Source organism: Macaca thibetana, chromosome 3 (assembly GCF_024542745.1).
Source record: "Macaca thibetana thibetana isolate TM-01 chromosome 3, ASM2454274v1, whole genome shotgun sequence".
NCBI lineage: Eukaryota > Metazoa > Chordata > Mammalia > Primates > Cercopithecidae > Macaca > Macaca thibetana.
In genome coordinates this window covers 34,287,294-34,311,360 of record NC_065580.1, presented here as the reverse complement: position 1 = coordinate 34,311,360, position 24,067 = coordinate 34,287,294, and the positions used below count along the sequence as shown (strand labels likewise).

Genomic DNA, 24,067 nt, shown 5'->3' with positions numbered 1-24,067 from the left:
AATATAGTTTGCGGGTGGGAATGCAAAATGGTATAGCAACTTTAGCAAACAGTTGGCAGTTTCTTATAAAGTTACAAAATATACTTACGATATCACCTAAAATTCTCACTCCTAGCTGTTTACCAAACAGGCATGAACATTTGTATTCACATAAATATCTATATGTGGACATTTCTAGTGGCTTTATTAATAATCACCAAGTTCAAAACAATGCAAATGTCCCTCAACTGAGAAAGAAGTGCATAAACACACAGTGCTACATTCATACAATGGAATACTGTTCAGCAATAGAAAGAGACAAACTACTGATACACACAACATGGATGAACATCCAATGTACTCTGCTACTGAAAGAATCCAGATGGAAATGCTACGTACGATACAATTCCATTTATATGACATTCTATAACAATCAAAAAAATGGAATAAAGTTGGCTACAAAGGGGGATGGGAAGATTTTCTGAAATAATGAGACTGTTTTATACTTTGTAGTGGTTACACAACTGTGCACGCTCAGGACTGTGTGCTAACAGGAGTGAATTTACGGTGTATTAACTATATGGTAATATTAAAATAAATGAAATTGTTGGTTTGAAAATAATCAGATCACTTCATCTAAAACCCTCCAGTGGCGTGTTACTTGGAATAAAAAGCAGTCATTACAATAGTTTACATGGCCTCCCTTTAGCTCTCTGATCTCATCCGCTACTTCTCTTCTTCTTCCTTCTTTCCCAGCTTCGGTAGCTGCTTTACATTCCTGAAACCTATCAGACATATTCCTACCTCAGAACCTGCTTTTTCCCCCAGTTGCTACAAGACTTGATTGCTCTTTTCAAGTCTTAATTGAATGTCATATTAGCAATAAGGTCTTCTTCATAACCTCACCTTACCCTGGTACTCCTTTCCTCTGTGGTAATTTCCACTACCAAAAATACTATGTATTCTAAAAACTATATACTATGCATTCTCCTTATTTATAGTGTCTATCTGTCTCAACAAGAGAGGGCAAAGCTTCTTGATGATTAGTTCACAGCTATATCACATGCACCTACAATGGTGCTTAACATATAATAGTGTTCATTCAATAATTGTTGAATAAATTAGCTGAGATATAATGAAAGAGCTGTTACTTAAAATGCCCTGCACTCAGTATCACTTGCTACTTTATATAACACACTAAAATCTATCTCACCATAATTCTTGAAGAAATGGATCTTTTATTCTAATTTTACTTTTATGAGAAATAAGGAACTGATGAGGAAAAAAAAGACTTATTAGGGATATAGTTTTTAAAATACGTATCAGCATTTTCTTAGATTTCAGTAAATTACTTACATCTATAAACTGGAACAATAAGGATTTGATCCTTCTTCTGTGAAGCTCTTCTTCCTACCTTCTTCCCTCTCAACCACTAATCCCTCTGAGCACCACTTCACCTTTATCTTCTCACCATCACTCCATCTTTCTTACTGCTTGAAGTCATACATTCAAAGGCTTCAAAATTGCGAATCAAATAAATGTTAAATTGAGTTAATTATAATATCCAGTTATAGATATAGACACAGATTTTGAAAATATTTTCATTGACTACCCTGAAACCACAAAAGTGTTCCTGTTAAGTAACCAAAATGCCATTCCTAGCATTTTCTGATTAATCAAAATGTTACTGAACTTAATCTTAGCTGTGAGTTTCTTTTTGTTGTTGTTGTTGTTTAATGAGGAGCGGAAGACACTGGATTAGGATCTAGACTGGAGAAATGTTGAACAGAAATGATTAACAATTTTTTTAAAGTATGTTATAGAAATTGGTTTTTGTGAAAAACGCAAGACTATGAGAAAACTTTGAAATCACTTTATACTTGGGACAATTTATTTTGAGTTATTAAAGTTTCCACTTTGACAGAGGTAGGATTCAATAAGAAAGTACATGTTGCAACTACAAAAAGTTGAAAGGTAAGTATAAATGAAAAAAGAAATTTAAGTTCCCGCTGCCTCCATTGTGGTTCAATCTCTTATAATAGCTTCCTAGTTGCTTTTTCATGTTCAGACTGTCCCCTACCAGCCTATTTAAACTGTTTGCAAGTTAATCTTCCTATGCAGAGTTGCGATACTATTTCTCCATACTCAAAAACCTTAAAAGCAAAGCCCCATTTCCCGAAGCACCAACATCTAAACATCTTTCAAAACATGGCCCTTTTACTAGAGGCCTTGGTGCATATTTTCATTAATATTTTCCGCAAGGTTTCTATGCACACGTAGCACAGAAGTCAAACTGGGCTGTTTATTCTTCAATCACTCCCAGTGATTTCTTCCTCTATTCCTTCATAAGTTACCTTTCTCCTCCTGAGGTGCCTACTCCTCACACAATCTTTCATCAATCAGCTCCTTCTAAAAGCTCACCCATCCACTTATCTCATAAAGCCTTTCACGCTCTCTTTTAATGCGACAAGTGTTCCCTCTGCTCCGAACTATCACAGAACTTCACACCTTCCTGAGGCACCTAACAAGCCCCAGCTTATATCATAGTTGTCTATGTTTTTATTTTATTCCTTCCCATCCATGTCATCCCTACCTGATTTTGTAAGGTCTGAGGCTGTGACCTACTTACCTTTCGTTACTCAGGTAATAGGATGGAATCTTTTCTACATGACATGCTCTATTGTTCCTTGATTTATAAAAGTGACTGTCAAGAGAGAGACTGTGGAATCACAACTGCTGACCTGCTCAGCAGCCAAAACCTAACTCAGATGTCCTCTTGAGAAATTTTCCAAAGATGTATTACAGGGATCTATAAGAAGACAAGGGTGCCTTGTTTTAATTCTCCTGCAGATCCCACAGGATACACACAATGGAGGGGGAAATCCCTTTGAAAAGTATTGGACAGGGAAAAAGGAGATAGCCTGAACATTCCCATTTAGTTAACTCGAGTTTCACCTGCACCAATCTCTTTAATGATTTTTAAATAACATCACGTTATAATTTGGAAAAAGGAATACTGACTTACTTGTGCTGAGTAGAACAGAAATCAACAAGCAGAAAATACGTTTTCCCAGCAAGAAAACTGGCTTCCCCTAAAATAAGATTTTTCTGAAGACAAAAGCATTCAACTACACATCTCTTCTCTGGTAGCTTTTAAATATGACTGTGTCACTAGGTCATGGCCTCTGCCATCTGAGTTAGACATGTTCCCACACAGCAAGCATCCTACACAATTGCTGCACTTCAAACTCCCGAAGAGGCAAAAGAGGGGATTCAAATATTCCCATTGGAGGAGGTTAGGTTTTTATTCAGAGTTTATGAAGTATCAAGTTAAAGGTAGTATTTGAATGTTCTATTAAAAATATATATTTTATTATTCCACTCCTATACTTTCATTGCACTTAAAGAAATTAAGTTGTATAGATTTCATCAAGTTTATTTTTCAAAAGGAGAAAAATTAGAATTCAGAGTGCTATGCGTAGGATTCACAAAGCTTCAAAGGTCAGTGTTCAGAGGCAATCAGATGACAACTGCATTTTAAAACTCTTGATTCTGCCCAGAATTCCTCAAGGGAAAACCTGTAGCTCTATGTGCTAGTTCAAAGGCAAATTTTTTAAAAAAGAAACTTTCTTCCTACTCTGCTATTTATTCATATTTTATAAGTATTCAGAAGTAACTTGACATCTATACCTGAATATTAAAAATACAGCTTTGTTTTAACATACAACATAGTTTTATGAATCATGCATATAAAATACTGCTATTAGAAAAACTTCTTTATGACATAATGATTACCTGCCTTAAAAGAAAATAGGTTATAAAACAGTAAGGCCAGTTTTAAATTGTGCATAGAACCAGTAATTGTATCTTTAAGGCAATTAGAAGATTTATTGAATATTGGTTAAAAGTAGATTGACAATGACATTAAAGAATAAAGTGTAATTTATTTGGTGCTACTTTGTGAATGCTTCCAAGTACAAATCATCTCACAATACCATATACAACATACTTTCAATCACAACTCAAATATAAAATAACCTACAAAATCACATGGCTATAATCAATATACAATAATTGTATTTTTAAAAGAAGAAAAAACGTTAGCAATTTTAAGTTAAGTTGCAGTAACTTTTTTCAAATAAAATATTAGCACCATACCAGATAAAATGATCTAAAACTATTGGCCTTCTCATTCTTCTTAAATAACTAAATAGAAACTTTTTTTCAAAGCACAAATATTAATTTGCAAAATCAGTTCTACAGTAGTATTTCTTTCTTTATTGTTTCTTTTTTGCATTTTTCCCTATAAGGAAAAATATGAATTAAAAACTTTCACGGGATATGAAAATCAAACAAATAAATCTGACCCAACCAAGTACCGTCCTTCAGCAATGAGTTCCGACAGAAGCAAAAGTGGACATTTCACGGCGTATGGTACTGAAAGGCGAGAGTTCGAGTTCTGTGGTGTACTCGTTGTCATTGTCATCACTGGTCACCGTTGAAGACTTCTGAATGCATTCCTCACAGCAACAGCAGCAGCACTCCATGAAGGCCCGACTGAAGGGTTTGCAGAGACAGAAAAGGAGGACTGGGGTGACACAGGACTTGAAGAACAAAAGGAACTGGCTGATGATATTTAGGAGGTCCATTGTCTGCTGCGAAACCCCTGTAGCCATGTAGGCAGTAACAATGTTGCAGATATTTTCAGGAATAATGCAAAATCCATATAAAATGGTCAGTGCCACTACCGTACAGTTCATCTGGCTCTCTAGTTGAATCTGCCGCTTATTCCCTCGGGTACAGGCTTTCTCTGCTTTGCGGATTTTCCTCGCAGTCACTAGAGAGCAGGTGATGGTGAAAAGTGTGGGCAAACAAAAGTAACAGCCAAAATACCACCAGAGTCTCGCACTGTCGTAGGTGAGGGCTAGAACATAGATGGTGTCCGGTAAATCAGGAGAGATCTTAATAATGCACCTTTCTGCTGGAGCTCGGCCACTAAACCCCAAATCCTCCTTGCTCAGCTGGCGGAGAACAACTTCTGGAAGTGCTAACAGTAGAGCTCCCACCCATATAACAGCCAGTTTGGCAGTTGTTGAGGAACAGTTTTCGATCATTTCATAGTACATCTGTACGTTGGTGGCAGCACGGAAACGGTCTATGCACAGAGCACATAAGGTGAAAGTGGTGACTCCCAGAGAAGCGACCTGCGGGGGAACAGAGAAGACATTTATTCCCAGTGTCCCCTGAAAGATCAAAGCACTAGGGAATAAATGCAGACTGGCAAAACCGTAAAAAAAAAAAAAAAAAAAAAAAAGATAAATAAATAAAAATAAGAGAGAGAGAACAGTTTTCCAGAATGAGGCATGGGTAACTGGGCTCAGGACATCAGCTGAATCATTGTAAGCATAAAAATAGAAAACAAACTGTAGTGGGTTGAGGGTCATAGAGTGCAGAACATTTAGGACTGGAAGGATCCATAAAGATCAGCTAGTCCAATCCCTTTTTATTATAGATAAGAACCCAGATACACTAAAAATCTTATTCACCACGAAAGTGTCTGCCACTAGGAGAGCTAGATAAGGAGTCAGGGTAGTGCAGAAATTCCCATTTTCATTGCTGACCAGGATTCTCATGTTTTCCAGTGTGAGGGTCAGTAGTGTGCCTTACACACAGCAAATACCAAAGAGTTTATTGTCTCCAATGGACTAAATGATGAGAGGGCTCCTCCAATTTTTCCTAAATGCAAAATAAAGTATGACAGTATTGTCTTCAAAGGCATACACTTACAGAAAACAAGAAAGGGAAATTCCCCAGAGGCCAAAATCAAAAAGGAAACAAATTTCAAACAGGCCAGAGACTCCTCCCTGTTCACGCTGCGTGTTTACCTTAGGGGCACCTGCCAGTCCTGGTGAGGGCTTCAAGTTAGTTTTAGCTAGAAAAATGGGGCAAGATGCCCAGGTACACAGGGGCAGGAAACAGAGCTGGGGCCAATGTGGGTGGGGATTGGGTCAAAGACTCCCTGTGAATTTGGAACTCCTCAAATGCTGACATCTTAAGAGGTGTAAGGAGATAATGAAGACATCCGCCTATATGACAGGATTTGGGTCTGGATGAACTGGGGGGAAAGGAGGCAAAAAATGGCAAATTCTAACCAGGAGCCTGAACTTACATGGTGTTAGGATCAGAATTTCCAGGATCTATGTGGCTCAGAAAACCCAAAATACAATTTAAAATAATCCCAGGCACCTGGTAAAAATCAAACAAATCCTCTCTGGAAGAATGTACTTTAAAACCAGACCTCAAAAAATCCTATAGTTAAAATTCAAGGGACACAGGTTCACCAAATCAAAAGTCACAATATGCAAGAGACAATTAGCCACTATGAATTTATATGCCAAAGATACAGAATCAGACATAAAAATATATTTATCATAAAATAGGTATGTATATCAAATTTAAAGAAATAGGAGATACTTCAGAAAATCAAAGAAAATAGAACCTGTAAAAATACAGGAAAATATGCAGAAAGTAGCCAAAAAGAATGTCTAGATATCTCAAACACAGGAAAATTTTGGAGCAGAAAACTCTTTGACAATAACCAAATGAAAAACTGTCTTCAAAAAGGCACTGTTCTTGTAAGCATATGGTCCAGACATCTAAAAAAGTCAACATTTAAAGGTTAAGAACCAAAAATATGTACCTATTTTTTTTCACATGGAGGCTTTCCAGGAATATAAACACATGTTCTTAATGTAAGCATGCTATCATTTCATTTACTTATAAAACATGTATTAAGCATTGTACATGTACTCAAATGGGGCAAACAGATACATATCCAACACAAGCATCCATTTATTGATATCAACTCCATGCCGAGCACTATGCTTGGTGTCGAGAAAATAGAAAGCTACAAGAAGCAGTGCCTTCCCTCAAGCACATCATAGTCAACCAAGATGGGGACGATGGTTCTCAAAGTTACAACATGAACACAGCAATCACCTGGCAATATTAAATCCACTTCAATATTTGGGGGAAAATTGAAGTAATTTAATATATAATAAGTGTAGTCATTATCTATGCATTCAAACAAGAACAAGGAGTAAAAGGTAAAATGTCAATAAGGTTTCAGATAAAATATGAGACTAAAAGAAAACTCCCTGGGTGGATGGAATGCTTTGGTCTACACCCCAGACAACTCGAATATATGCATTTGCTCTCCCCTGCCTGTTGGTAGGAAGGTTTAAGCAGCATGATATAGGCCATTCCCTGGCAAAGGGGCAGGGGAAATGTAAGTATAATGTTAACATCTAATTTTTTAAAAGTCAAAGGGATGATGTTGACAAAAGGGAAACCATTTGTCATACAGTTTTAGTACTCAAAACATTAGTTGTTTATCTTCTACATTCAAGCTGTCACTCTCCCCAGAGCTATGGCAAGTTGCCTTGTGGATTTCGACAGTTCCAATGTCAAATATTTTCTCCTTGTACGCTACATATCAGACGGTGTCTACTAGTTCTAATACGGAAAATAAGGACATTGTATGTACACCCTGACTACTCTCATAACTATTAGTGGAGACAGTCTGAAAATGAGGTATAATGAGATGTTAACTATATTAAAAGCAAAAATGAAAAAAAATGTGGCTAGCAAAGCTCTAGATCAGTGCAGATAAAGAGGCATGACTGGACTTATCACCACAATTCTTATTCTCCAAACTTTTAAGGTTAACATCAACCTAATATGACTTCAAATGAAAAAAAAAAAAAACTCCACTTTCACCTTTTAATAATTAACTTTCAAACTAAAAATTGTTCACATTGATGAAAATTTGTTTTGCATCTATGCTGGAGGCACAGAATAATTCTAAAATTGAAGTCCACATTGTACAACTGTCTTATGATTATGTTTTAAAATGTCAGCAATTGCCACACTTGAAGACATCTAAGAATGGCTGGCCACTTTCTAAAATTCTGTATCAAACAGTATCACGTAGAAATTACAGTACATTAATTTATAGATTTTTGAAACGACATTTGTATACCAGTTTTTCAAATGTTTTGATTCATTTCTCTTAGGTCTGTTAAAAACAAAACAAAACAAACAAAACTTCTTCAACTATCAGAAACCCTCGTCAAGTCTTTCGTGCCATCTTCACTAAGGCAAATCTGTGTGCATGCTTCCCCGTCACTTTATAGCCCAAGTGAGTCCACATAAACAAAGCTACCAAAGTTTATGCTATGCATCCTTCTGAAATCATGAATAGGATTTCTATTAAAAGGAAAGTTCAGTAACATAAAAATACTGGAGACTCTGAGGAGAGGCAATCTGTTAGGGGCTCAGAACATCTGTTTGCTTGGTGGTTTTCTATCATTACTTGCTAAGAACACAGAATGCACAAAAAATAGCATCTTCTCTATTAATCTCCCTAGTTTTAAATCTACAGATTGAAAAAATATGGATCAATTATCACAAATGCTAGTAACTGCATACCTAACTCCAGGAAGTTACAGTCTTTAATGAAAGGTAATGGCAAATGCGTGTGGGTGGACATGTATTAAGATGGGTGTGTTAGATTACCAACTCCTTAGGTATCAGAAGCTGTGCTGCACATCCGCTCTTAATTAGAAGACGTTAACTGCCTAAGAAAGCAAAACAATGTTTTTCCAGCTCCTTTACCTTCAATCTCATAAGATAACAAAAGCCAGGACAAATGTTAAGCAAGATTTACATGTGTTCCAACTTATCGTCAGGAATTCTACACTTATTTTATCTGAGGATGCTCAATTCTTCATATTCCCAAAAGCGTTAGTACCAAGTCAAAAGCTCAAACATACATGATTTGTAGTCTTTTTCATAAATCATGAATTAAGGAATCATCCCCAGATTTCATATACAAATTTCAAAAAGCTCCTATATCCAGGCTCCTGTTTTCAAATTGAACTTTTCTCTGATGGTACTCTCTGCAGTTAGGATCCAGCTGCAACAGGGTAAACAGTCCAGAAAGGTCACAAGAGCAACAGTGAAAGTTGCTGAAGGCGCCAATGAAGAAAGTAGCCCTGCTCCAAATGTAGCCAGCACTTGGGACGCAGTTGCCAAGAGCAACTGCAGCCCAAATGCCAGTCCTAGACATCTACTCTCTTCTGCTGCCACTTCCTGCAGTGATATCATTTCAGATCTTTTTCCTGTAAATTCACTTATGTACTATATTTTAGGGTGTGAAAGAGCAAGAAATGTACACAGGCCCCGTCTGTACTTTTCCGAATTATTTATAGGAGGCTTTAAACATGTGTAAAGAATTAACTGCACATCTCAGAAATTAATTGATAAAAATCATACAAATAATGAGTGGCGTTCTAATTTCTGCTTACCCAAACATGAAATCTATCCATGTAATTAAAATTCCTAGATGTTGGAGCAACATGAAAAGATTTCTATCACAATTTTGAAATATACTTGTTTACATACAGCTTATTAAAAATTCTACCAAGATGAATAGTGCAATTATGTGCAATTATAAAACTGCATCATGAACGCCAGATCTTCTGCATTTAATGCCCACATCTGATTGCTAAAATTCAATATCACCATGAAATATGCTCTTGGGAGTAAAGCTGTTAAGCATTGGCTTAGATGGGTAGTTCTTTGAAGCAACATCCTGAGAGACTGAATGAGTAAGATGCAATCTCTTATTAATTAAACTGCAATGGGAGGAATAATTAACAGCAACAAAAGAAGAACTGTAAACACTTTTCATAGACAAGACTATTAACTTTGAGAATTTCAAGATCAGAGGAAACTTAGAAACACAATTTTAACTATTGGTGAAAATACGATATTGAGCATTTTGAGAGGATTGGCATTAGAATACAGAGATGGCAAAGGAATCAAAATAAACAACTCTAAGATCTTTCAAACAACAATGTTCTGCGCTTCTTTGTGTCCCAGAGTAACAGCAATAAAGCTCCTTCAGCTCCCACCCAGTCCACATGTGGAGCAGTGAGGCTCTGGATGCCAAAGGAAGGGGTTTAGGGTCATTCTTCTTGATCACCCCTAAAGTGTCCCAATTTTAGTATCATTATGCCTTTATTGAACACTGTATTACTAGCAAAGAGACCACTGCATTAGCACAAGGCTATATGTGTGTGTCTTGTCTTTAAGAGAGAAAGAGAGAGCACCTACAAAATATACCGTAGCTGCTGCTGGGAACAATGATGAATATAGCAGGTATTTTATCCTCAAAAGGTTTGGAATCCATGACAGAATTTCTTGACTATCTCCCACCTGCTACCATGCAGCCAGCAAGTTGCTTTATATATGGAATGACTCATTACAGTCTACTAGGCAGAGAGGATTCACTAACAGTTTCTGGCATGCTTGCTGTGACTCCCCTTGATCTGGGATATACCCATGTATGCCTGGAGACTGCAGTTGAGAATCACTAGTTTAACAAGATTGGAAGACAAACATAATTTCACAATATCTCTTAGGGAAATTGCTACAGATGTCTAACTAGCTTTACAGGCTGACCAAATTGTAAAACATCTCCTGATAAATATTTGCATTTCAAGAGACGTGATCTAAATCTTTGCAAATATCATCTATGTCCTACTTAGTCTATTAGACTAGGATAACTTTGGGATTGTCAGTTTGACTGTTTATTAACAACGCAGTACAGTAATGATTTGTATTTTAACTGAAGTATCTATTTAAATCCGTGCAATAGAAGGATGGTACAAAAAGGAAAGAGAACTTGAAGACCACCTGAAATTCATGTCTAAATGTACTCTTTGTTGCTCTTGACATACACAGTAACTCTTATAAAGTTGTAAAAGTTTGCTCCCGTGTAGGAAAAAAAAAAATAGCCCAGGAATGATTGCCATTAGCTTTATATGTTACTTTAGTCATTTAGAAAATCATTAAATAAATCATTTAAAGTTTGGATGGGTTTCTTAAGTTTTTTCTTATATGATAATATAGAGATAACAAATAGATAAATTTTCTCTTACAATGATATAATTTTAGAGGTAAAATTTATGCTATTACAATATTTGCTCATTTGGAGATTTATAAGATACTGGAGAATGAATACTAAGGGCTTAAATCACTCATAAAATAATTTTATTATATTCTATATTTTGAATGTTTTTCTAACTCTAACAAAACTCCAGTTTGAAGTCATCTAAAAAGGCTTATTCCCAATTACAGTCAAAGTGCAATTGGCTCAATTTAATGATCCAGATATTTCAAGCGACATTCCAGATGTTCAGTATTCAAGTGACATTCAATACCCTGACAGATGAGTCCTCATCTTTTCCTTGCCTCAGTCTTCTTAAGAAGGAGCAAGGTAATATGTATTTCTCCCCTTATTTGTGGATGCTGATAGGATACACTATGAGAGCCTACTGCAAAGTGAAAAAAGAAACCTATAAAGTATGGAGGATTTTGAAAATATAATGGAAGGTTTTGTGAATGGTTTCTTGAGTTACCTTTTAAATTTTGTTACAGAAAGAAACCAACAAAAAACAGGTAGTTTGGTTAGGATAATGAAGGAGTACAAATACAATCACCTGCATGGAAATGATACGGGTCCTCATCTAGTCCCTTACCACCACTGGCAAGACTGAATTTAGAGAAACCCAACTTGGTAGTTATGAGAACCATAAATATACCTCAGCTTTCAAATATTTTGTCCCTCTGTTAAACTTGTATTTATGAGATCATGAGTTCCAAATTTTGGTTCAGCACCTATGCTGTCCAACTTAAGACAGCTACTTTATACCACTGATGAGAAATTAACCCAGTCAGTAAGTTATATGACAACAATGACTTTGGGGAAACATTCAGAGTGAAACTATCTCTTGATAAAATAAGAAAAAGTGTATTGCTCTTTCCAGTAATTTTAATTCCCATGTTTCCCTAGGTTTCTGTTAAAAAAAAAAAAGTACAAACAGAAAGAAACGTATAAGGCAAAATACTTAATAAAAGGTATAAAGCATACTTTATAAGTCAACATATAACTAGATTTCATTTGTCCCACTGCTCAAGTCTTATTTAAAGCGACTATCAGGACCTGAGGAACCTGGGCTACCATTGCCACTTTGTGCTTAAATGTCTGTTCATTCAAAATGATATGAAGAAAGAGCCCATGGATGCTTTACGAAAAACAGTAATCTACAGAGATCCTGTCTTAGCTATTGCTGCATTTCTCAGAAGCTTACTGCAGACAAGTAAAAAAAAAAAAAAAAAAAAAAAAAGATTAGAAATGAGAGTAAGATGTGAAATAGACAACACAGAGCCCATAAAATACAAGTCATAAAGTAAATTGTGTCTTTCACCAAACTTTCTGGTAGAAATCAGTGATAACACTGATGGGGAAAGAAAAAACAAAAGAGTGTCCTTCTAAGCAAAATTTCCATCCTATGAAATTGAATCTACATGCTCAAGTACAGTGAAGTGACTAGAATACACTGATTTTTATAAAATAGGAAAATTTCTAACCAAGGTCTTGTTAACTGCATTCTAGCCTGGCTTATAGTTTACATAAAAAATATTTAAGTACATCTATTTATGTGCTGTCCTTTGTTTACAAGTAACCCTCAAAACAAGGGCATTATTGTTATGAAAACCCATTCATTAGGGTCGTGAATGATAACCTATTATGTCAGTGGTTACAGGCCTAACAACCAGTCAGGAAAAGAGCAGGATGAGCACAGGGTAGAGCCTCTAAATGGCTGGAGCTTGTATGTCTTTGGCTTCTTCTTGCATTTTTCCATTATCCTTGTCCTTGCAGCATTTCAGGGCAGCTTCCCATGGGAGATACTTTTTTGAGCACGAGTTGGGGAGCACGTTTATCAGAGCCACTGTTTATCAGACTGCTCTGAATAAGATGACCTTTTCCAAAAGGTCTTCATTTTGGAGTGTATGCAGATCATGATACTGTGGCAGTGACACACTTAGATTAGTATTTCTAAACCAAAAACAGAGGAGAGACTTTCCCCATCCCTTACATGCGTGCACACACTGCTTGTGCACTCTCTGGAATGAAACAGAATTCTGGCAGCCACTCTTCCACAGTCAAAGGGAAGGCTTCTTATCCTTGTAAACTGATATTTAGTCTGATATGCCCACATATAATAAATAACCATTTATTTCTAATATACTCAGACTATTCCATTTGTATGTGATTCCCAATGCTGGGGGGGAAAAATATTTTGAAAGCATCAACTATCAACTGTCATTACTGCCTCATTCTCTACCTTCTTTTCTTTTGTCTAAGCTTGATACCATGCTTTACTTATTTTAAAAACCATTTAAGACTATTTAAAAATCAACATATTCTCCCAAAACTTGTCTTGATTCCATAAATCCTCTTTCCCTTTATAGTCCTATCTTGAATTAAGGTTTCTTACCAATTATCACATCTATAGCACAGTACATTCCTTATATGGGTTAAAAAAATTCATTTAACTACAACCTGTCTAACATATTATAATTCCTATCAATCTGTCAGGTGTTTATTAAAATAAAAATGTAAATGGAGCAAGATTAGCATCATTTTGTCTTAAGATATAAACCATCTATATTAGATTCTAAAGATTCCATGTTTATTCTCAGTAATTACAAAATCATTTCAAAATGTAATATTTTCCCCCAAGCCCACAGTCCAGTTTTCAATCTTTGGTATTATTATGATGTTCCTAATCAATCTTAAAGTGACTTGGAATGTCAGTTGTTTACCTTGGGGTTCTGATAAGTTTCCAAAAAGTAGTAACACATTTTTACATATTTCCCTTTCTGGCTAATGACATTGATTTGCATGATTGTGAATTCAAACTAAAAACAAGATTATTTGTATTTAGTTCATCAAGATTTTAATAAAATTGAAAAATCATATTTTAGGACAAAATTTATCTGCTTTTAACCAAAATTTCACCATTGGTAGTCTGTTAAGGAAGTTTCTTTCTTGATGCAATCTTCTTATAAAAGGCAGTTATTTCTAAATCACATATCCTGATGCGAATTGGCTTATCAGATGCTTTTCCTATATAAAAAGGATTTGAACTAGGGAGACAATAGTAAAGATAGGCCCTGAAGACGGGAGTTGATGAGGAAGGGGCTACTTTGAAAAAAAATTAAAAAGTAACATCCCTGAGTAGAGTCACAGACCTAATGAGAATGTCTCATTCTAGGCAGGGATCAAATCAATGACCCTGGCCTCATTAATGAATGTTACGAACCATCCAAGTGTACAGATAACACTGAAAACTATCACAAATTTACAAATGGAAAGTATTCTGTCTCAAGAACAAGACTGGCACAGTGATCATATCCTGAATGGAAGTTTTATGAAAAGTATCTACACTTACTTTGCAAATAAAAAAAGACCCTCCATATTTGAGGCTGCAGCAATCCCATTCTCAACTCCACTCTGAAATATTTAGGAGTTAGTCTTGGCAACAAGGTTGAGTTCATTATTGGACCTTGGCAGGTCAACTCTTGGGAAGTGAAATGACAGGCGCATCCCTGGAGGATGGAGCAGAAGTGTAAAGGCAGAGACAAACTGCACTGCATAGCTGCCTTCCCATACCTCTCCCACAATCTACATCCCAGATACAGGTCCATGTGCTTCCAATGGGATACCGTTAACTCAGGTTGCAGCACATAAGATGAATGCCATTAAAGGTGTAAAAACTGTATCAAGGTCCACGCAGCCTAAGTATGAAAGCAAAGGTAGACCCTCACCCACTCAGCCTTCCGTAAACTCAAAAGCTTGTATCTGTTTTACTTCTGCAGACCTATTTTCTTCCTTGTCTCTGTGGAAGGATACTTTGCTGACATAACAGGATACCTTGGAAGCCCTCAGGAGCTCACAATAAATCTTCACTCTGATTATGTGCTTGAGAGATGAATCTAATTTTGAGGAAATCCATTCATCATGCTCCCCTTTCCTCAACTCCACAATGGAGTCTAAAGTATCCCCCTTGTCCATCTTCTTTCTTAGGTTCTCTAAGGTCAAATTAAACAATTTGTATATGTTTTGATAGTTTCAGAAGAACTAAATTTAATATACTGTTATTACATTGCCAAATAAGCCATGCATTTAAGTAAAATGTTTATTTTTGACTTATTTAGTGTCCTTATAGCTAATAAGGACTAACTGTAATGCAGAGATAGTTATCCTAGGCACTGGCACAAATTCCTATTTTAAAAGAAATTTCTAGTACTGAACTATCTGCTGAATTGTTTTGCCAATTTTTATTATGGGCTTTCTATCCTGGGAAAGCTAAAGAAAACAAAAAAGCAAGAATTAAAACATTTTTATATTTGTAACTTTTCATCATGGATCTAGGTTGTATGGGCATTTATGAAGATCAATAGTAAGAATATAATTGAAAAGAATTAGAGGGAGCAGTTTTCCCTTTAATTTCTCCATCTCCAGTCATAATAAGTACAACTGTGACCTGACCCAATTCAGTGCCATTTCTGAGCTTCCACGATGCTTTGTTCAAACCTCTACTATAATATTCATCATGGTGTAGAACATTACTTTACTTTTCTGTAATTTTAATGGCAGTGGTTCGTCTCTGATATTCATCTTTGGAAACTTTTCTCCCTCTTCCTCTACTGCCTTCTCCTTCCCACTCCTGACATAGTACCTCGCATACAAGAAAAACCGGGTAAACATTTGATAAATTAATGAATGGTGAACAAATGAATGAATGATGACATCTATGTAAAAGGATTACAGAAAATAATAAAGTATTCAAATTGCTCTTTAATCAGTTATTGGGTGCTGCTGTTTTATATATAATCCTTAAAAGCTGAATGCCAGACAATATCTACAGAAGGGAAGTAAAATAAATCAATTTTCCTATTTATACTTCATTGACAAGCTTTAGAAAAGGACACGCTCTCATTACAATCAATGGCTAAGGAAGCTATTTGGATTTCTTATTTGAATACGATAAAGCTTTCCTTTCTTGTGTAAGATCCAAATTCAGTTAACTTCACCATACATCATTCAGAAGTGAAGTTATAAATAAAAACACACTCTAAGAAACACTTTTCTTCCTGTTAGAGTCATCAGCTAAATATTTTCATTTGCATGATAATATACAAAATGATTACTAAAAGATTAATGGGAAATCATAAAATACTTGTTCAGCACCATTCTCATATATTGAGTACATTTTCCCTAAGAATACTATTAGTAAATTTAAAATTGCTCATAGAACAGTATGTTTCCACTTAAAAGTCCAGCAGAATACCTAATGGCTAATCCACCTCTCAAAGAAAATTTACCATATGCCATGATAAATGTTCTATTACTTGAATGCAGGCGTTCTAGGGAAATCTGTGTAGAATTGGATAGGTGTATGGCGCTATCATCTTCAACCTCCAAACACCCTTCCTTTCTTACTTGTCAGTGCTAGCTACAACCTAAGACAATGAAAGAGCCATTTATTCCACTCAATTTAAAGCCAGTATTTCTAAAGTCATTGGAGAAGCTGGTTCCTCTCATTAGAAAATATTCTAGACTTGTCACAAATTATCCCCAGACCAGAGGCCATGGTAAGACATGTTCCCTTTATTCTCCCTCCACCTCTGTGCAGGAATTTTGTATCCCAGTAAAATAAAAATACAGTTAGATCTGGGGTTATCTCATTATAATTATTTGAAGCCTTCTGCTCTACAACACACCATGGAGGTGTGAGTTCTTTAAACTAAAGAGAATCTCAATCATTCAAAACCTCCAATTAATGTACAAACAGACCTTAATCTGTTATCTGGGATCTGGGTCAGATGATACCTTGATTCTGACTTCCATTAAATAATGAGCAAAGATTCATTCCAGTTGCCATATTCGATGTCCGAATTATTTGAATTTTTTTTTTTTTTTTGAGACAGGGTCCCACTCTGTCAACTAAGCTGGAATGCAGTGGCATGATCATGGATCACTGCAGCTTCAACCTCCAGGGTTCCAGCAATCCTCCCACCCCAGCCTCCTGAATGATTGGGACTATAGGCATGCACCACCACATCCCACTAATTTTTGTATTTTTTGTAAAGATGGGGTTTTGCCATGTTGGCCAGGCTTATCTTGAACTTCTGGGCTTAAGCAATCTCCCTGCATAGGCCTCCCAAAGTGCTGGGATTACAGGGGTGTGCCACCACACCTGGCCCAAATTATTTTGTGTTAAACACTTGTTAGATTCCTAAGTGAATGGTAGGTATGGTAGGGAACTCCTCTGCCATTCTCCTATTGCAATCCACACTCACACATATCTCCACCTCCCCCAATACACATAAAAGCATACTACATATACAACTTTTGTTTTGAGTATAGTTTTTTTCTTGTGACTATGTAATAAACCACTTCAAAATGATGTGTCTAGGAGGATGGCCATCATCTATCCAAATTTTCTTCTCTCCTATCCGGCTTCTCCTACCATTTCATTTGTCCTTGGTCTTTATGAGATTTATTACTAGGCCATAAAGATGTCATAATCCTGGAATAGAAAAGGAAAAGTCATCAACTACAACAGTTCCCAGAACATTCTCACTCACAGCGATATTAAACATCATAAAACTTCCTTTCTCACAATAGACCTTGGAAGCTGGGTGCTATCCTCAAGCTTTAGGCCAACAAATTAAAATAGAAAGAGGAGTTGAATGCAAATTACAAAGAGTATAGTTTTTACTTAAGAAATATCTCCTATTTTTCTACACAAACCCAAATCTCCCCCAAAATTCCATGATTCCCTTCAGATTATGCTAATACTCAAGCTGTAGAGGAGAAAGAACTGTGGTAGAAAAGAAAAATAAAGCAAAAGAGAAGCTAGGAGAGAAAAATTGTAAAAATCAATCATAATCAATTGAGAATACAATTTAAAATTAACTATGAAAAATTTTAAAATAAAAACACTGGAAAAGGTTACACATATTACTGGAAAATGGTAAATGTTACATCATAAATCAATAAGAATGTATTATACATAGTTTTTTAAAAAAGGAAAAATAGCCAAGAAATAAATTAGTATAAGAAAGTAACAAGTGAAGGAAAGACAAAATTTAGAAATATGAAAGGAGACAAGATGTCAAACAATTTTTAAAAATCTTGAGGTCAGAGGCAAAATTTTGGAAGGGGATTTGGAGAAAGTTTGAACGAATGTAATATATTTGTAATGTCCTTCACCAATCTAACATACTTCATGATTTTAAGAACATAAAATGTAACCTATATAACTTTTTGGTCATTAAAGTAATCTTGCTAGGCTCATTAAAAAGCATAGTTGTCTCAGATTATTGCAATTTTAAAAATTTTAATTAACTATCAACTGCAGAACTTACTGCAGAAATTACTGAGAAACAAGATGAAACCTAAGAACAAAAGAATCTATACATTTCATTATATAACAAATGATGTTTACAGGTTTTTATTTTTTCCTGTGTCATGGATAAAAAAAAAAGAAAAAATGTTTCAGATGCCAAAGAGCAGAAAGGAAAACACTCACTGGATAAAGCTTGTGCTTCATACATGTTTGTCTAATCAGCAAATATAAACATGAAGCATTGAGACCAAGGGTCTGGTGGCTACTGACTAGGTATATATGTTTAGGATAGTCTCGGAGCTTCAAATTTCATCTTTAAAATGAGGGAGTTGGATTAGAACATTATCTATGTCTGATTTAACATGACTGTTCAAAAGCTACCGTAGGCCGGGCACCATGGCTGACGCCTGTAATCCCAGAACTTTGGGAGGCAGAGGTGGGCAGATCACAAGGTCGAGAGATCAAGACCATCCCGGCCAACATGGTAAAACCCCGTCTCTACTAAAAATACAAAAAAAAAAAAATTAGCCAGGCGTGGTGACACGCACCTGTAGTCCCAGTTACTCGGGAGGCTTAGGCAGGAGAATAGCTTAAACTGGGGAGGCAGAGGCTGCAGTGAGCTGAGATCGTGCCACTGCACTCCAGGCTGGAGACAGAGGAAGACTCTGTCTCAAAAAAAAAAAAAAAAAAAAAAAAAAAAAAAGGCCACTGTAGTGGATGCTGTGGTTTTCCACCCAGATAGCTCCCTCCAAAGACCTTCAAGAATTGAAGCACTGATTCCTCCAGCTGTTGGGGCTATTGGTTGACAGTGCTTGGCTGCATCCCTTTCTAGGAATTGCCCTTGACCAAAGAGATCCACCCAACTCAAGGTTATACCCCAACCTGGAAGCAGTCTTGCATCCAATGCCTTACATCTAATGACTGGTCCATAAAGAGATGTAAAGGCTGAGCCCTCTTGCCCCGATTTAGGATATGGCTGCATGGCCATCCCAGCCCTAAAGCTCCTAATGGTGTCAGCTGAGGTCTTTGTGGCAACTGCATCACATTTCAACTTCTCCCTTTGCCCAATCCTGCTTTCTTCCTTCCCTAATAGGTGTTGAACCTGAGAGCACAATCCAATAAACTTGATGCCCCAATAAATCTACATCTCAGGGCCTGTTTTTGCAGGAACCCAACATACGAGAGACCCTAAATACCTCTTACTTTTGTGAAAACATCAGTGCCTCCTGGAGACACACTTTTATTTTGACATTTGGGCTGTAGTTCTTGCTCTCAGTAATCAGGAATTATGAAGCCAGCAATATTGTCCAATAATTATTTGTATAAAACATTATAAAATTATTTCAGAGTAATAAGGATTAGGTAGAAATATAGAAACACTATATATTAAAATTTTCACTCACTATTTTAACAGTAAAAATGTATATTATACTCTAATTTAAAAAATATAAACAAATGAGTGAATTTTTTAAGCCTTTGATTCTCTAAGAAAAATAAACGCTAGCACTAATAACTGAAAAATAGAGAAAGCTATTCGGATGGGGAAAAATTAAGCAAAAATACAGAAAGTAGACGATTTTACTAATAATAAGAGGTAAAAAACAAAGCACTCTTGAGGAACTAATTAAATTAAAAAGTGAAATACAAATGAAAGTATTACATTCATAAAAACTCAGAATTATGGAAAAAGAAAATTAAAATACATACATACTAAATGCCATTGCTCAAAATGCTTATATCTCATTAAATTAACCAAAGTCTTTATATTCTTTCCTGAATTTGATATTCTTTTAAGGTGTTCTTTCAAGAACTTTTTTTTTTTCTTTCCCTAATTTCTTTTTTCTGTCCTACTGTTTTTCCTCTAATGTATACAGATTTCTACATGTCCAGTACATTTCCAGTGAGATAAACCAATACACTTCTCTGTCATTGAGGTACCTCTCTTGTCCGCTTTATCTTTTGTCTTTTTTTTTGCATAAGTCGATTTCTTCTGATAGAAAAAAAAAAAAGAAATTTGAAACTGACCTTGAAGAGGCAGTTTGTTAAATAGACACGTATTCTCTAACATGAGTTCAACTGCCTCCTTCACAATTCAAAAATGAACTGTCTACCAAACAAAGTAGATGTTTCAGAGATACGCCAAGCTTGGCAACAGGAGAACTCATGGATGCCACTAAAGTAGCAACAGCTGATTTCATAGTCATGGAATGATCCTGCACCTGATCCCTGTCAGGATAACAGAGGGTCTTATTTACTGTCTCCAGCTTTGGTCCGTCTAAGTAGGTACTGTTTTCTGTTTACTTATCCCCCAGCTTTAGGCCTGGAACAATGTTGAAAATAGTGTCACAGGCCCTGGTGCCAGACAGGATCAGGGGCTGTGGAATATTTACAGTTTCCCTTCTTCTGCTTCCATAAATGAAATGGACAGTCTGAATGGAGAAAATCCAAGGGCCAGCTGGCTAAAAACACAACTGGCAGCAAAACAGTTGGGCCCCTTCCAAGAGCTGGTGTTTAAAGAGAGGCCATATAAAGAGCAAATTCCACCTACCACAATAGTGGGCCAGGACACTAGCTGTAGGATGAAACACTCAATTTCACTCAAAATGATTTTTGTTTCCAAAGTTTGGAAACTAGATGTGCCCCCTTCTTCTCAAGAAATTTTCTAGTCCTAGGGTCAATCCCTTAAAATAGCCAATCTTTCCACCTATAACAAATGACAAATGCATAACTTTGAGAATGTTAAACAAATTGTGGCCAAAGTCTTATCTTTGCTTAAGTTCACGCAAACACACAAAAATAAAATTAAGAAACCAAGATGGGAAAAGAAAGAAACAAGAAATGACTTTAAGAATTTAGATGGGATAGCATGGAAGACAGCCAGACACTTAAACTAATTTGAAAGGTTATTAATACATAATTAGGCCAACTCACAAAGAAACATAATTTTCTTTCTTTCTTTCTTTCAATAAAATATTACTCCAACTTTGGTGTTTAAGAAAAAAATGCAATAATCTTCTTGGGGGAAAAGTCACATTGAAGCACTAGATAACTAGTAAATAAATGCTAATGATTTTTTTTTTTTTTCTTGTAGGCTGTGATGATGACAACCGTAGGCTGGCCATTCATTTAACCCTAAAATCTCTGACAAGTGCCAAATCAGAAATATGCATAACACCATATTCAGGGAGATAGATTTATACACAAAACAATTCTGTATATTGTGAGATCATCATTTTTTTTTTACAGCACAGGAGCAGATGAATTTGATTTCGCAAAACTGCCTCTTTTTGTACATATATACATGAATAAATGATTGAAAAGAGAAATGAAAGAGGGCCCCAGATAAAAAGGAAAGGTGTTCAGCTAGGTAGTTGCATCCAGCAGCAGTTCTCTGATGCCATAATTCCGAAAACAGATAAAGCCAATAGCTTGAGACCCCCCTGGAAGGCATTACCTCTATATAGGGCACGATCTTGCAGGAGAAGTCCTCCAGCAGCCACTTCTTGGTCAGCTCGTGGAAGATGACCAGTGGAAGGCAGAAGAAGATAATGAGAAAGTCCCAGAAGGCCAGGTTGGCCAAGAGGGAGTTGGAGATGCTCCGCATGTAGTAGTTGTGACAGACGATGCACATCACCGCCAGGTTGCCAATGATGCCGGTCCCGAAGATCACCACGGACAGACACATGACCGCGTAGGCTCCATAGGACTCCTGGGTCAGCGGGTAGAAGGGGTTCTTCAGTCTCACGCGCCGGTTTGTGCTGTTTCCCCGGCGGGGACCCCCAGGCTCATGGATTCCTTCACCCAAGGACCCATTCTGGGCCAGCGCCCGGCCCGGGAGTGCAATTGTCCGCCCTTCGTGCCCCGCCGGTCCATTGGCCGTCTTGGGTGGGGGCTTGTGGTGGGAACCTTGGAGTTTCCCGGCTCTCCTTGGCCAGTAAAAAAGATCGTTAGCTCCGGGCACTGTCTTCACACTCTGCTCCTGGCTGCGCCCGGAAATGCCAGCGCCTCTGGGACCCTTCTCTTCCTCCTCTGAGATCTGAAGGAAGAGCTGGAGGGCCGTGGGGCTCCCTCTCCCCAAACTTTCAGGAGGCTCCTGACCCCGAGCACCTTTCCACCTCCAGGGGCCAGGTGGCCTGGTTGGAGGTCCCGGGGGTCCAGCTGCCGACGCCTCCGCCCTTCTGCCTGCAGCCGGTTCACGGCCCGGGGCAGCTGGCAGGTCCCAGGAGGGCGCCGCAAGCACCGCTGCCCCCTGCTCCTCCCTGGGTGCTCGGGCTCGCAGAACGTCTCTTGCAGAATTTCCTGGTCCCCAGACGTCCCTGACGCGGCGCTGGATCACTGTAGATGAACAGTTCTCCCCCAGACAAGTTTCGTTCCTGGACGCAGGGGCGAACCCGAGGGCAGAAGAAGCAGACACCTTGAGCAGTAACAGAAGCAGTAGCCGCGACATGCGGGCGAGAAGCGCGCCCGGGGCTCGCATGGCTTGGTGAGGGCACACCCGGCAGCCGCAGCTCCTGCTTAGTTAGGATCGACACCTGCTGCCGAAGTTGCTGCTGAGAGTTAGGCACATGTCACATACTCACCCCCGCCCGGGTAGCGGGGAACCGGAGATTACGGGGATAGCGGAAGAAGGGTCTTGGGGGTCACACACACGCCCAATACAATCCTTCCTCGTTTGGCATCTTGTGCATTTCTCAGCCAAATTCAGTCCCAGCGAGGTGTGCCCTCCAAGGTTCGTAGAGGGAATAGGCTACCCCCGGTGACCGACCTTGAAAAGTTGCAATCAACACCTGACTGTTGATTGTGTTGAGACTCGGGGGAGCCCGGACGAAGCCCCACACTCCTCACTGCCTTTGGGTGGGGGTGGTGGCCTTCTTGGTAACAGTTGCTCTGCCTATTTACATCCTTTCGACAGTGTTTTATCCAGTTGCAAGCCGAGGTCTCTAGAGGAAAAGAAAAACAAGTCCCCCTCCCCCAGACGACTGGCAGTCACAACCCCGCGCCCAGCTCGCTGGAAACAGGTTGCAAACAGTCGGAAGCAGAGCTGATGCGCCGGCGAAACTCTTGCCCCACCGAACCCCAGCGACTTGAGAGCCTACTGCTGCCGAGAAGAAGCGGGATTCCAACCCTGCGGCCACTGCCAAAGTTGCTTCTCCTCCAGCTCAAAGTTGACGACGGGGCGAAGCGGGCTGCTGGACGGCGTGCCGCCGCAGAGAAGGAAATCGTGGGGAGAAGGGAGAGAAGAGGGCCCCTGCCCGTCGGTGGACAGTGCCGCTGGCCGCGGGAGCTAGTCACTGCCACAGCGGGCGCAGCCGGGGCGGGGAGGGTGGTGCCTGGAACCGCCGCGGGCCAGGCAGTGCGCGGCCGGGAAGGGGAGGTGGCCCGGCTTCGCCCTCGCGCTCCAGTCGCTGCGCGCGCCCGCGAAGCTCGACTCTTCGCTTGTTGCCTCCTCCCACTCCTTCGCCTCCTTCTCGGAGAGATACTGGTTTGTGGGGAGACGGGATCCCCTGGTGGTTCACCACTCACTAAACCCACACACGTTTCATTCAAGCCATTTGTAGCGGCTTCCACTCCGAGGAGCTGGGAGGGAACAAGGGCGGAGGCGCGGAGCCTGCGCGGCTCGAGGCTAGGGATGGGCGGGACAGGTTAATTCCCCAGATGTCGAAACCAGCCTAACAGGTCCCCGAGCCCGGGCTGGGGGCGGGTGCGGGGCGGGAGTGGAGGGTGGGGGTGGGAACCGGAATATGAGAGGGGTCAGG

The 24,067-nt window shown here is 38.5% G+C and overlaps 1 protein-coding gene across 1 annotated transcript; it reads right to left on the bottom strand.

Annotated features, from left to right (window-relative positions):
- Positions 1-1,705: 1,705 nt before the first annotated feature.
- On the bottom strand, positions 1,706-22,927 carry GPR37 (G protein-coupled receptor 37). Its single transcript, XM_050785056.1, has 2 exons — positions 21,766-22,927; positions 1,706-5,183 (listed from the first exon to the last, which is right to left on the bottom strand). Exons 1-2 carry the CDS (start codon positions 22,786-22,788, stop codon positions 4,365-4,367), a joined length of 1,842 nt encoding a protein of 613 aa, XP_050641013.1. The 5' UTR covers positions 22,789-22,927; the 3' UTR covers positions 1,706-4,364.
- Between the last annotated feature and the right edge of the window lie 1,140 nt (positions 22,928-24,067).

What these genes read in the sequence shown, in the direction of transcription:
- GPR37 (XM_050785056.1), bottom strand. Translation starts at nt 22,788, where the DNA reads ATGCGAGCCCCGGGCGCGCTTCTCGCCCGCATGTCGCGGCTACTGCTT. An exon ending in AGATCGTGCCCTATATAGAG is followed by an intron (nt 5,184 to 21,765) that starts GTAATGCCTTCC and finishes GTTCCCCCGCAG; the next exon opens with GTCGCTTCTCTGGGAGTCAC.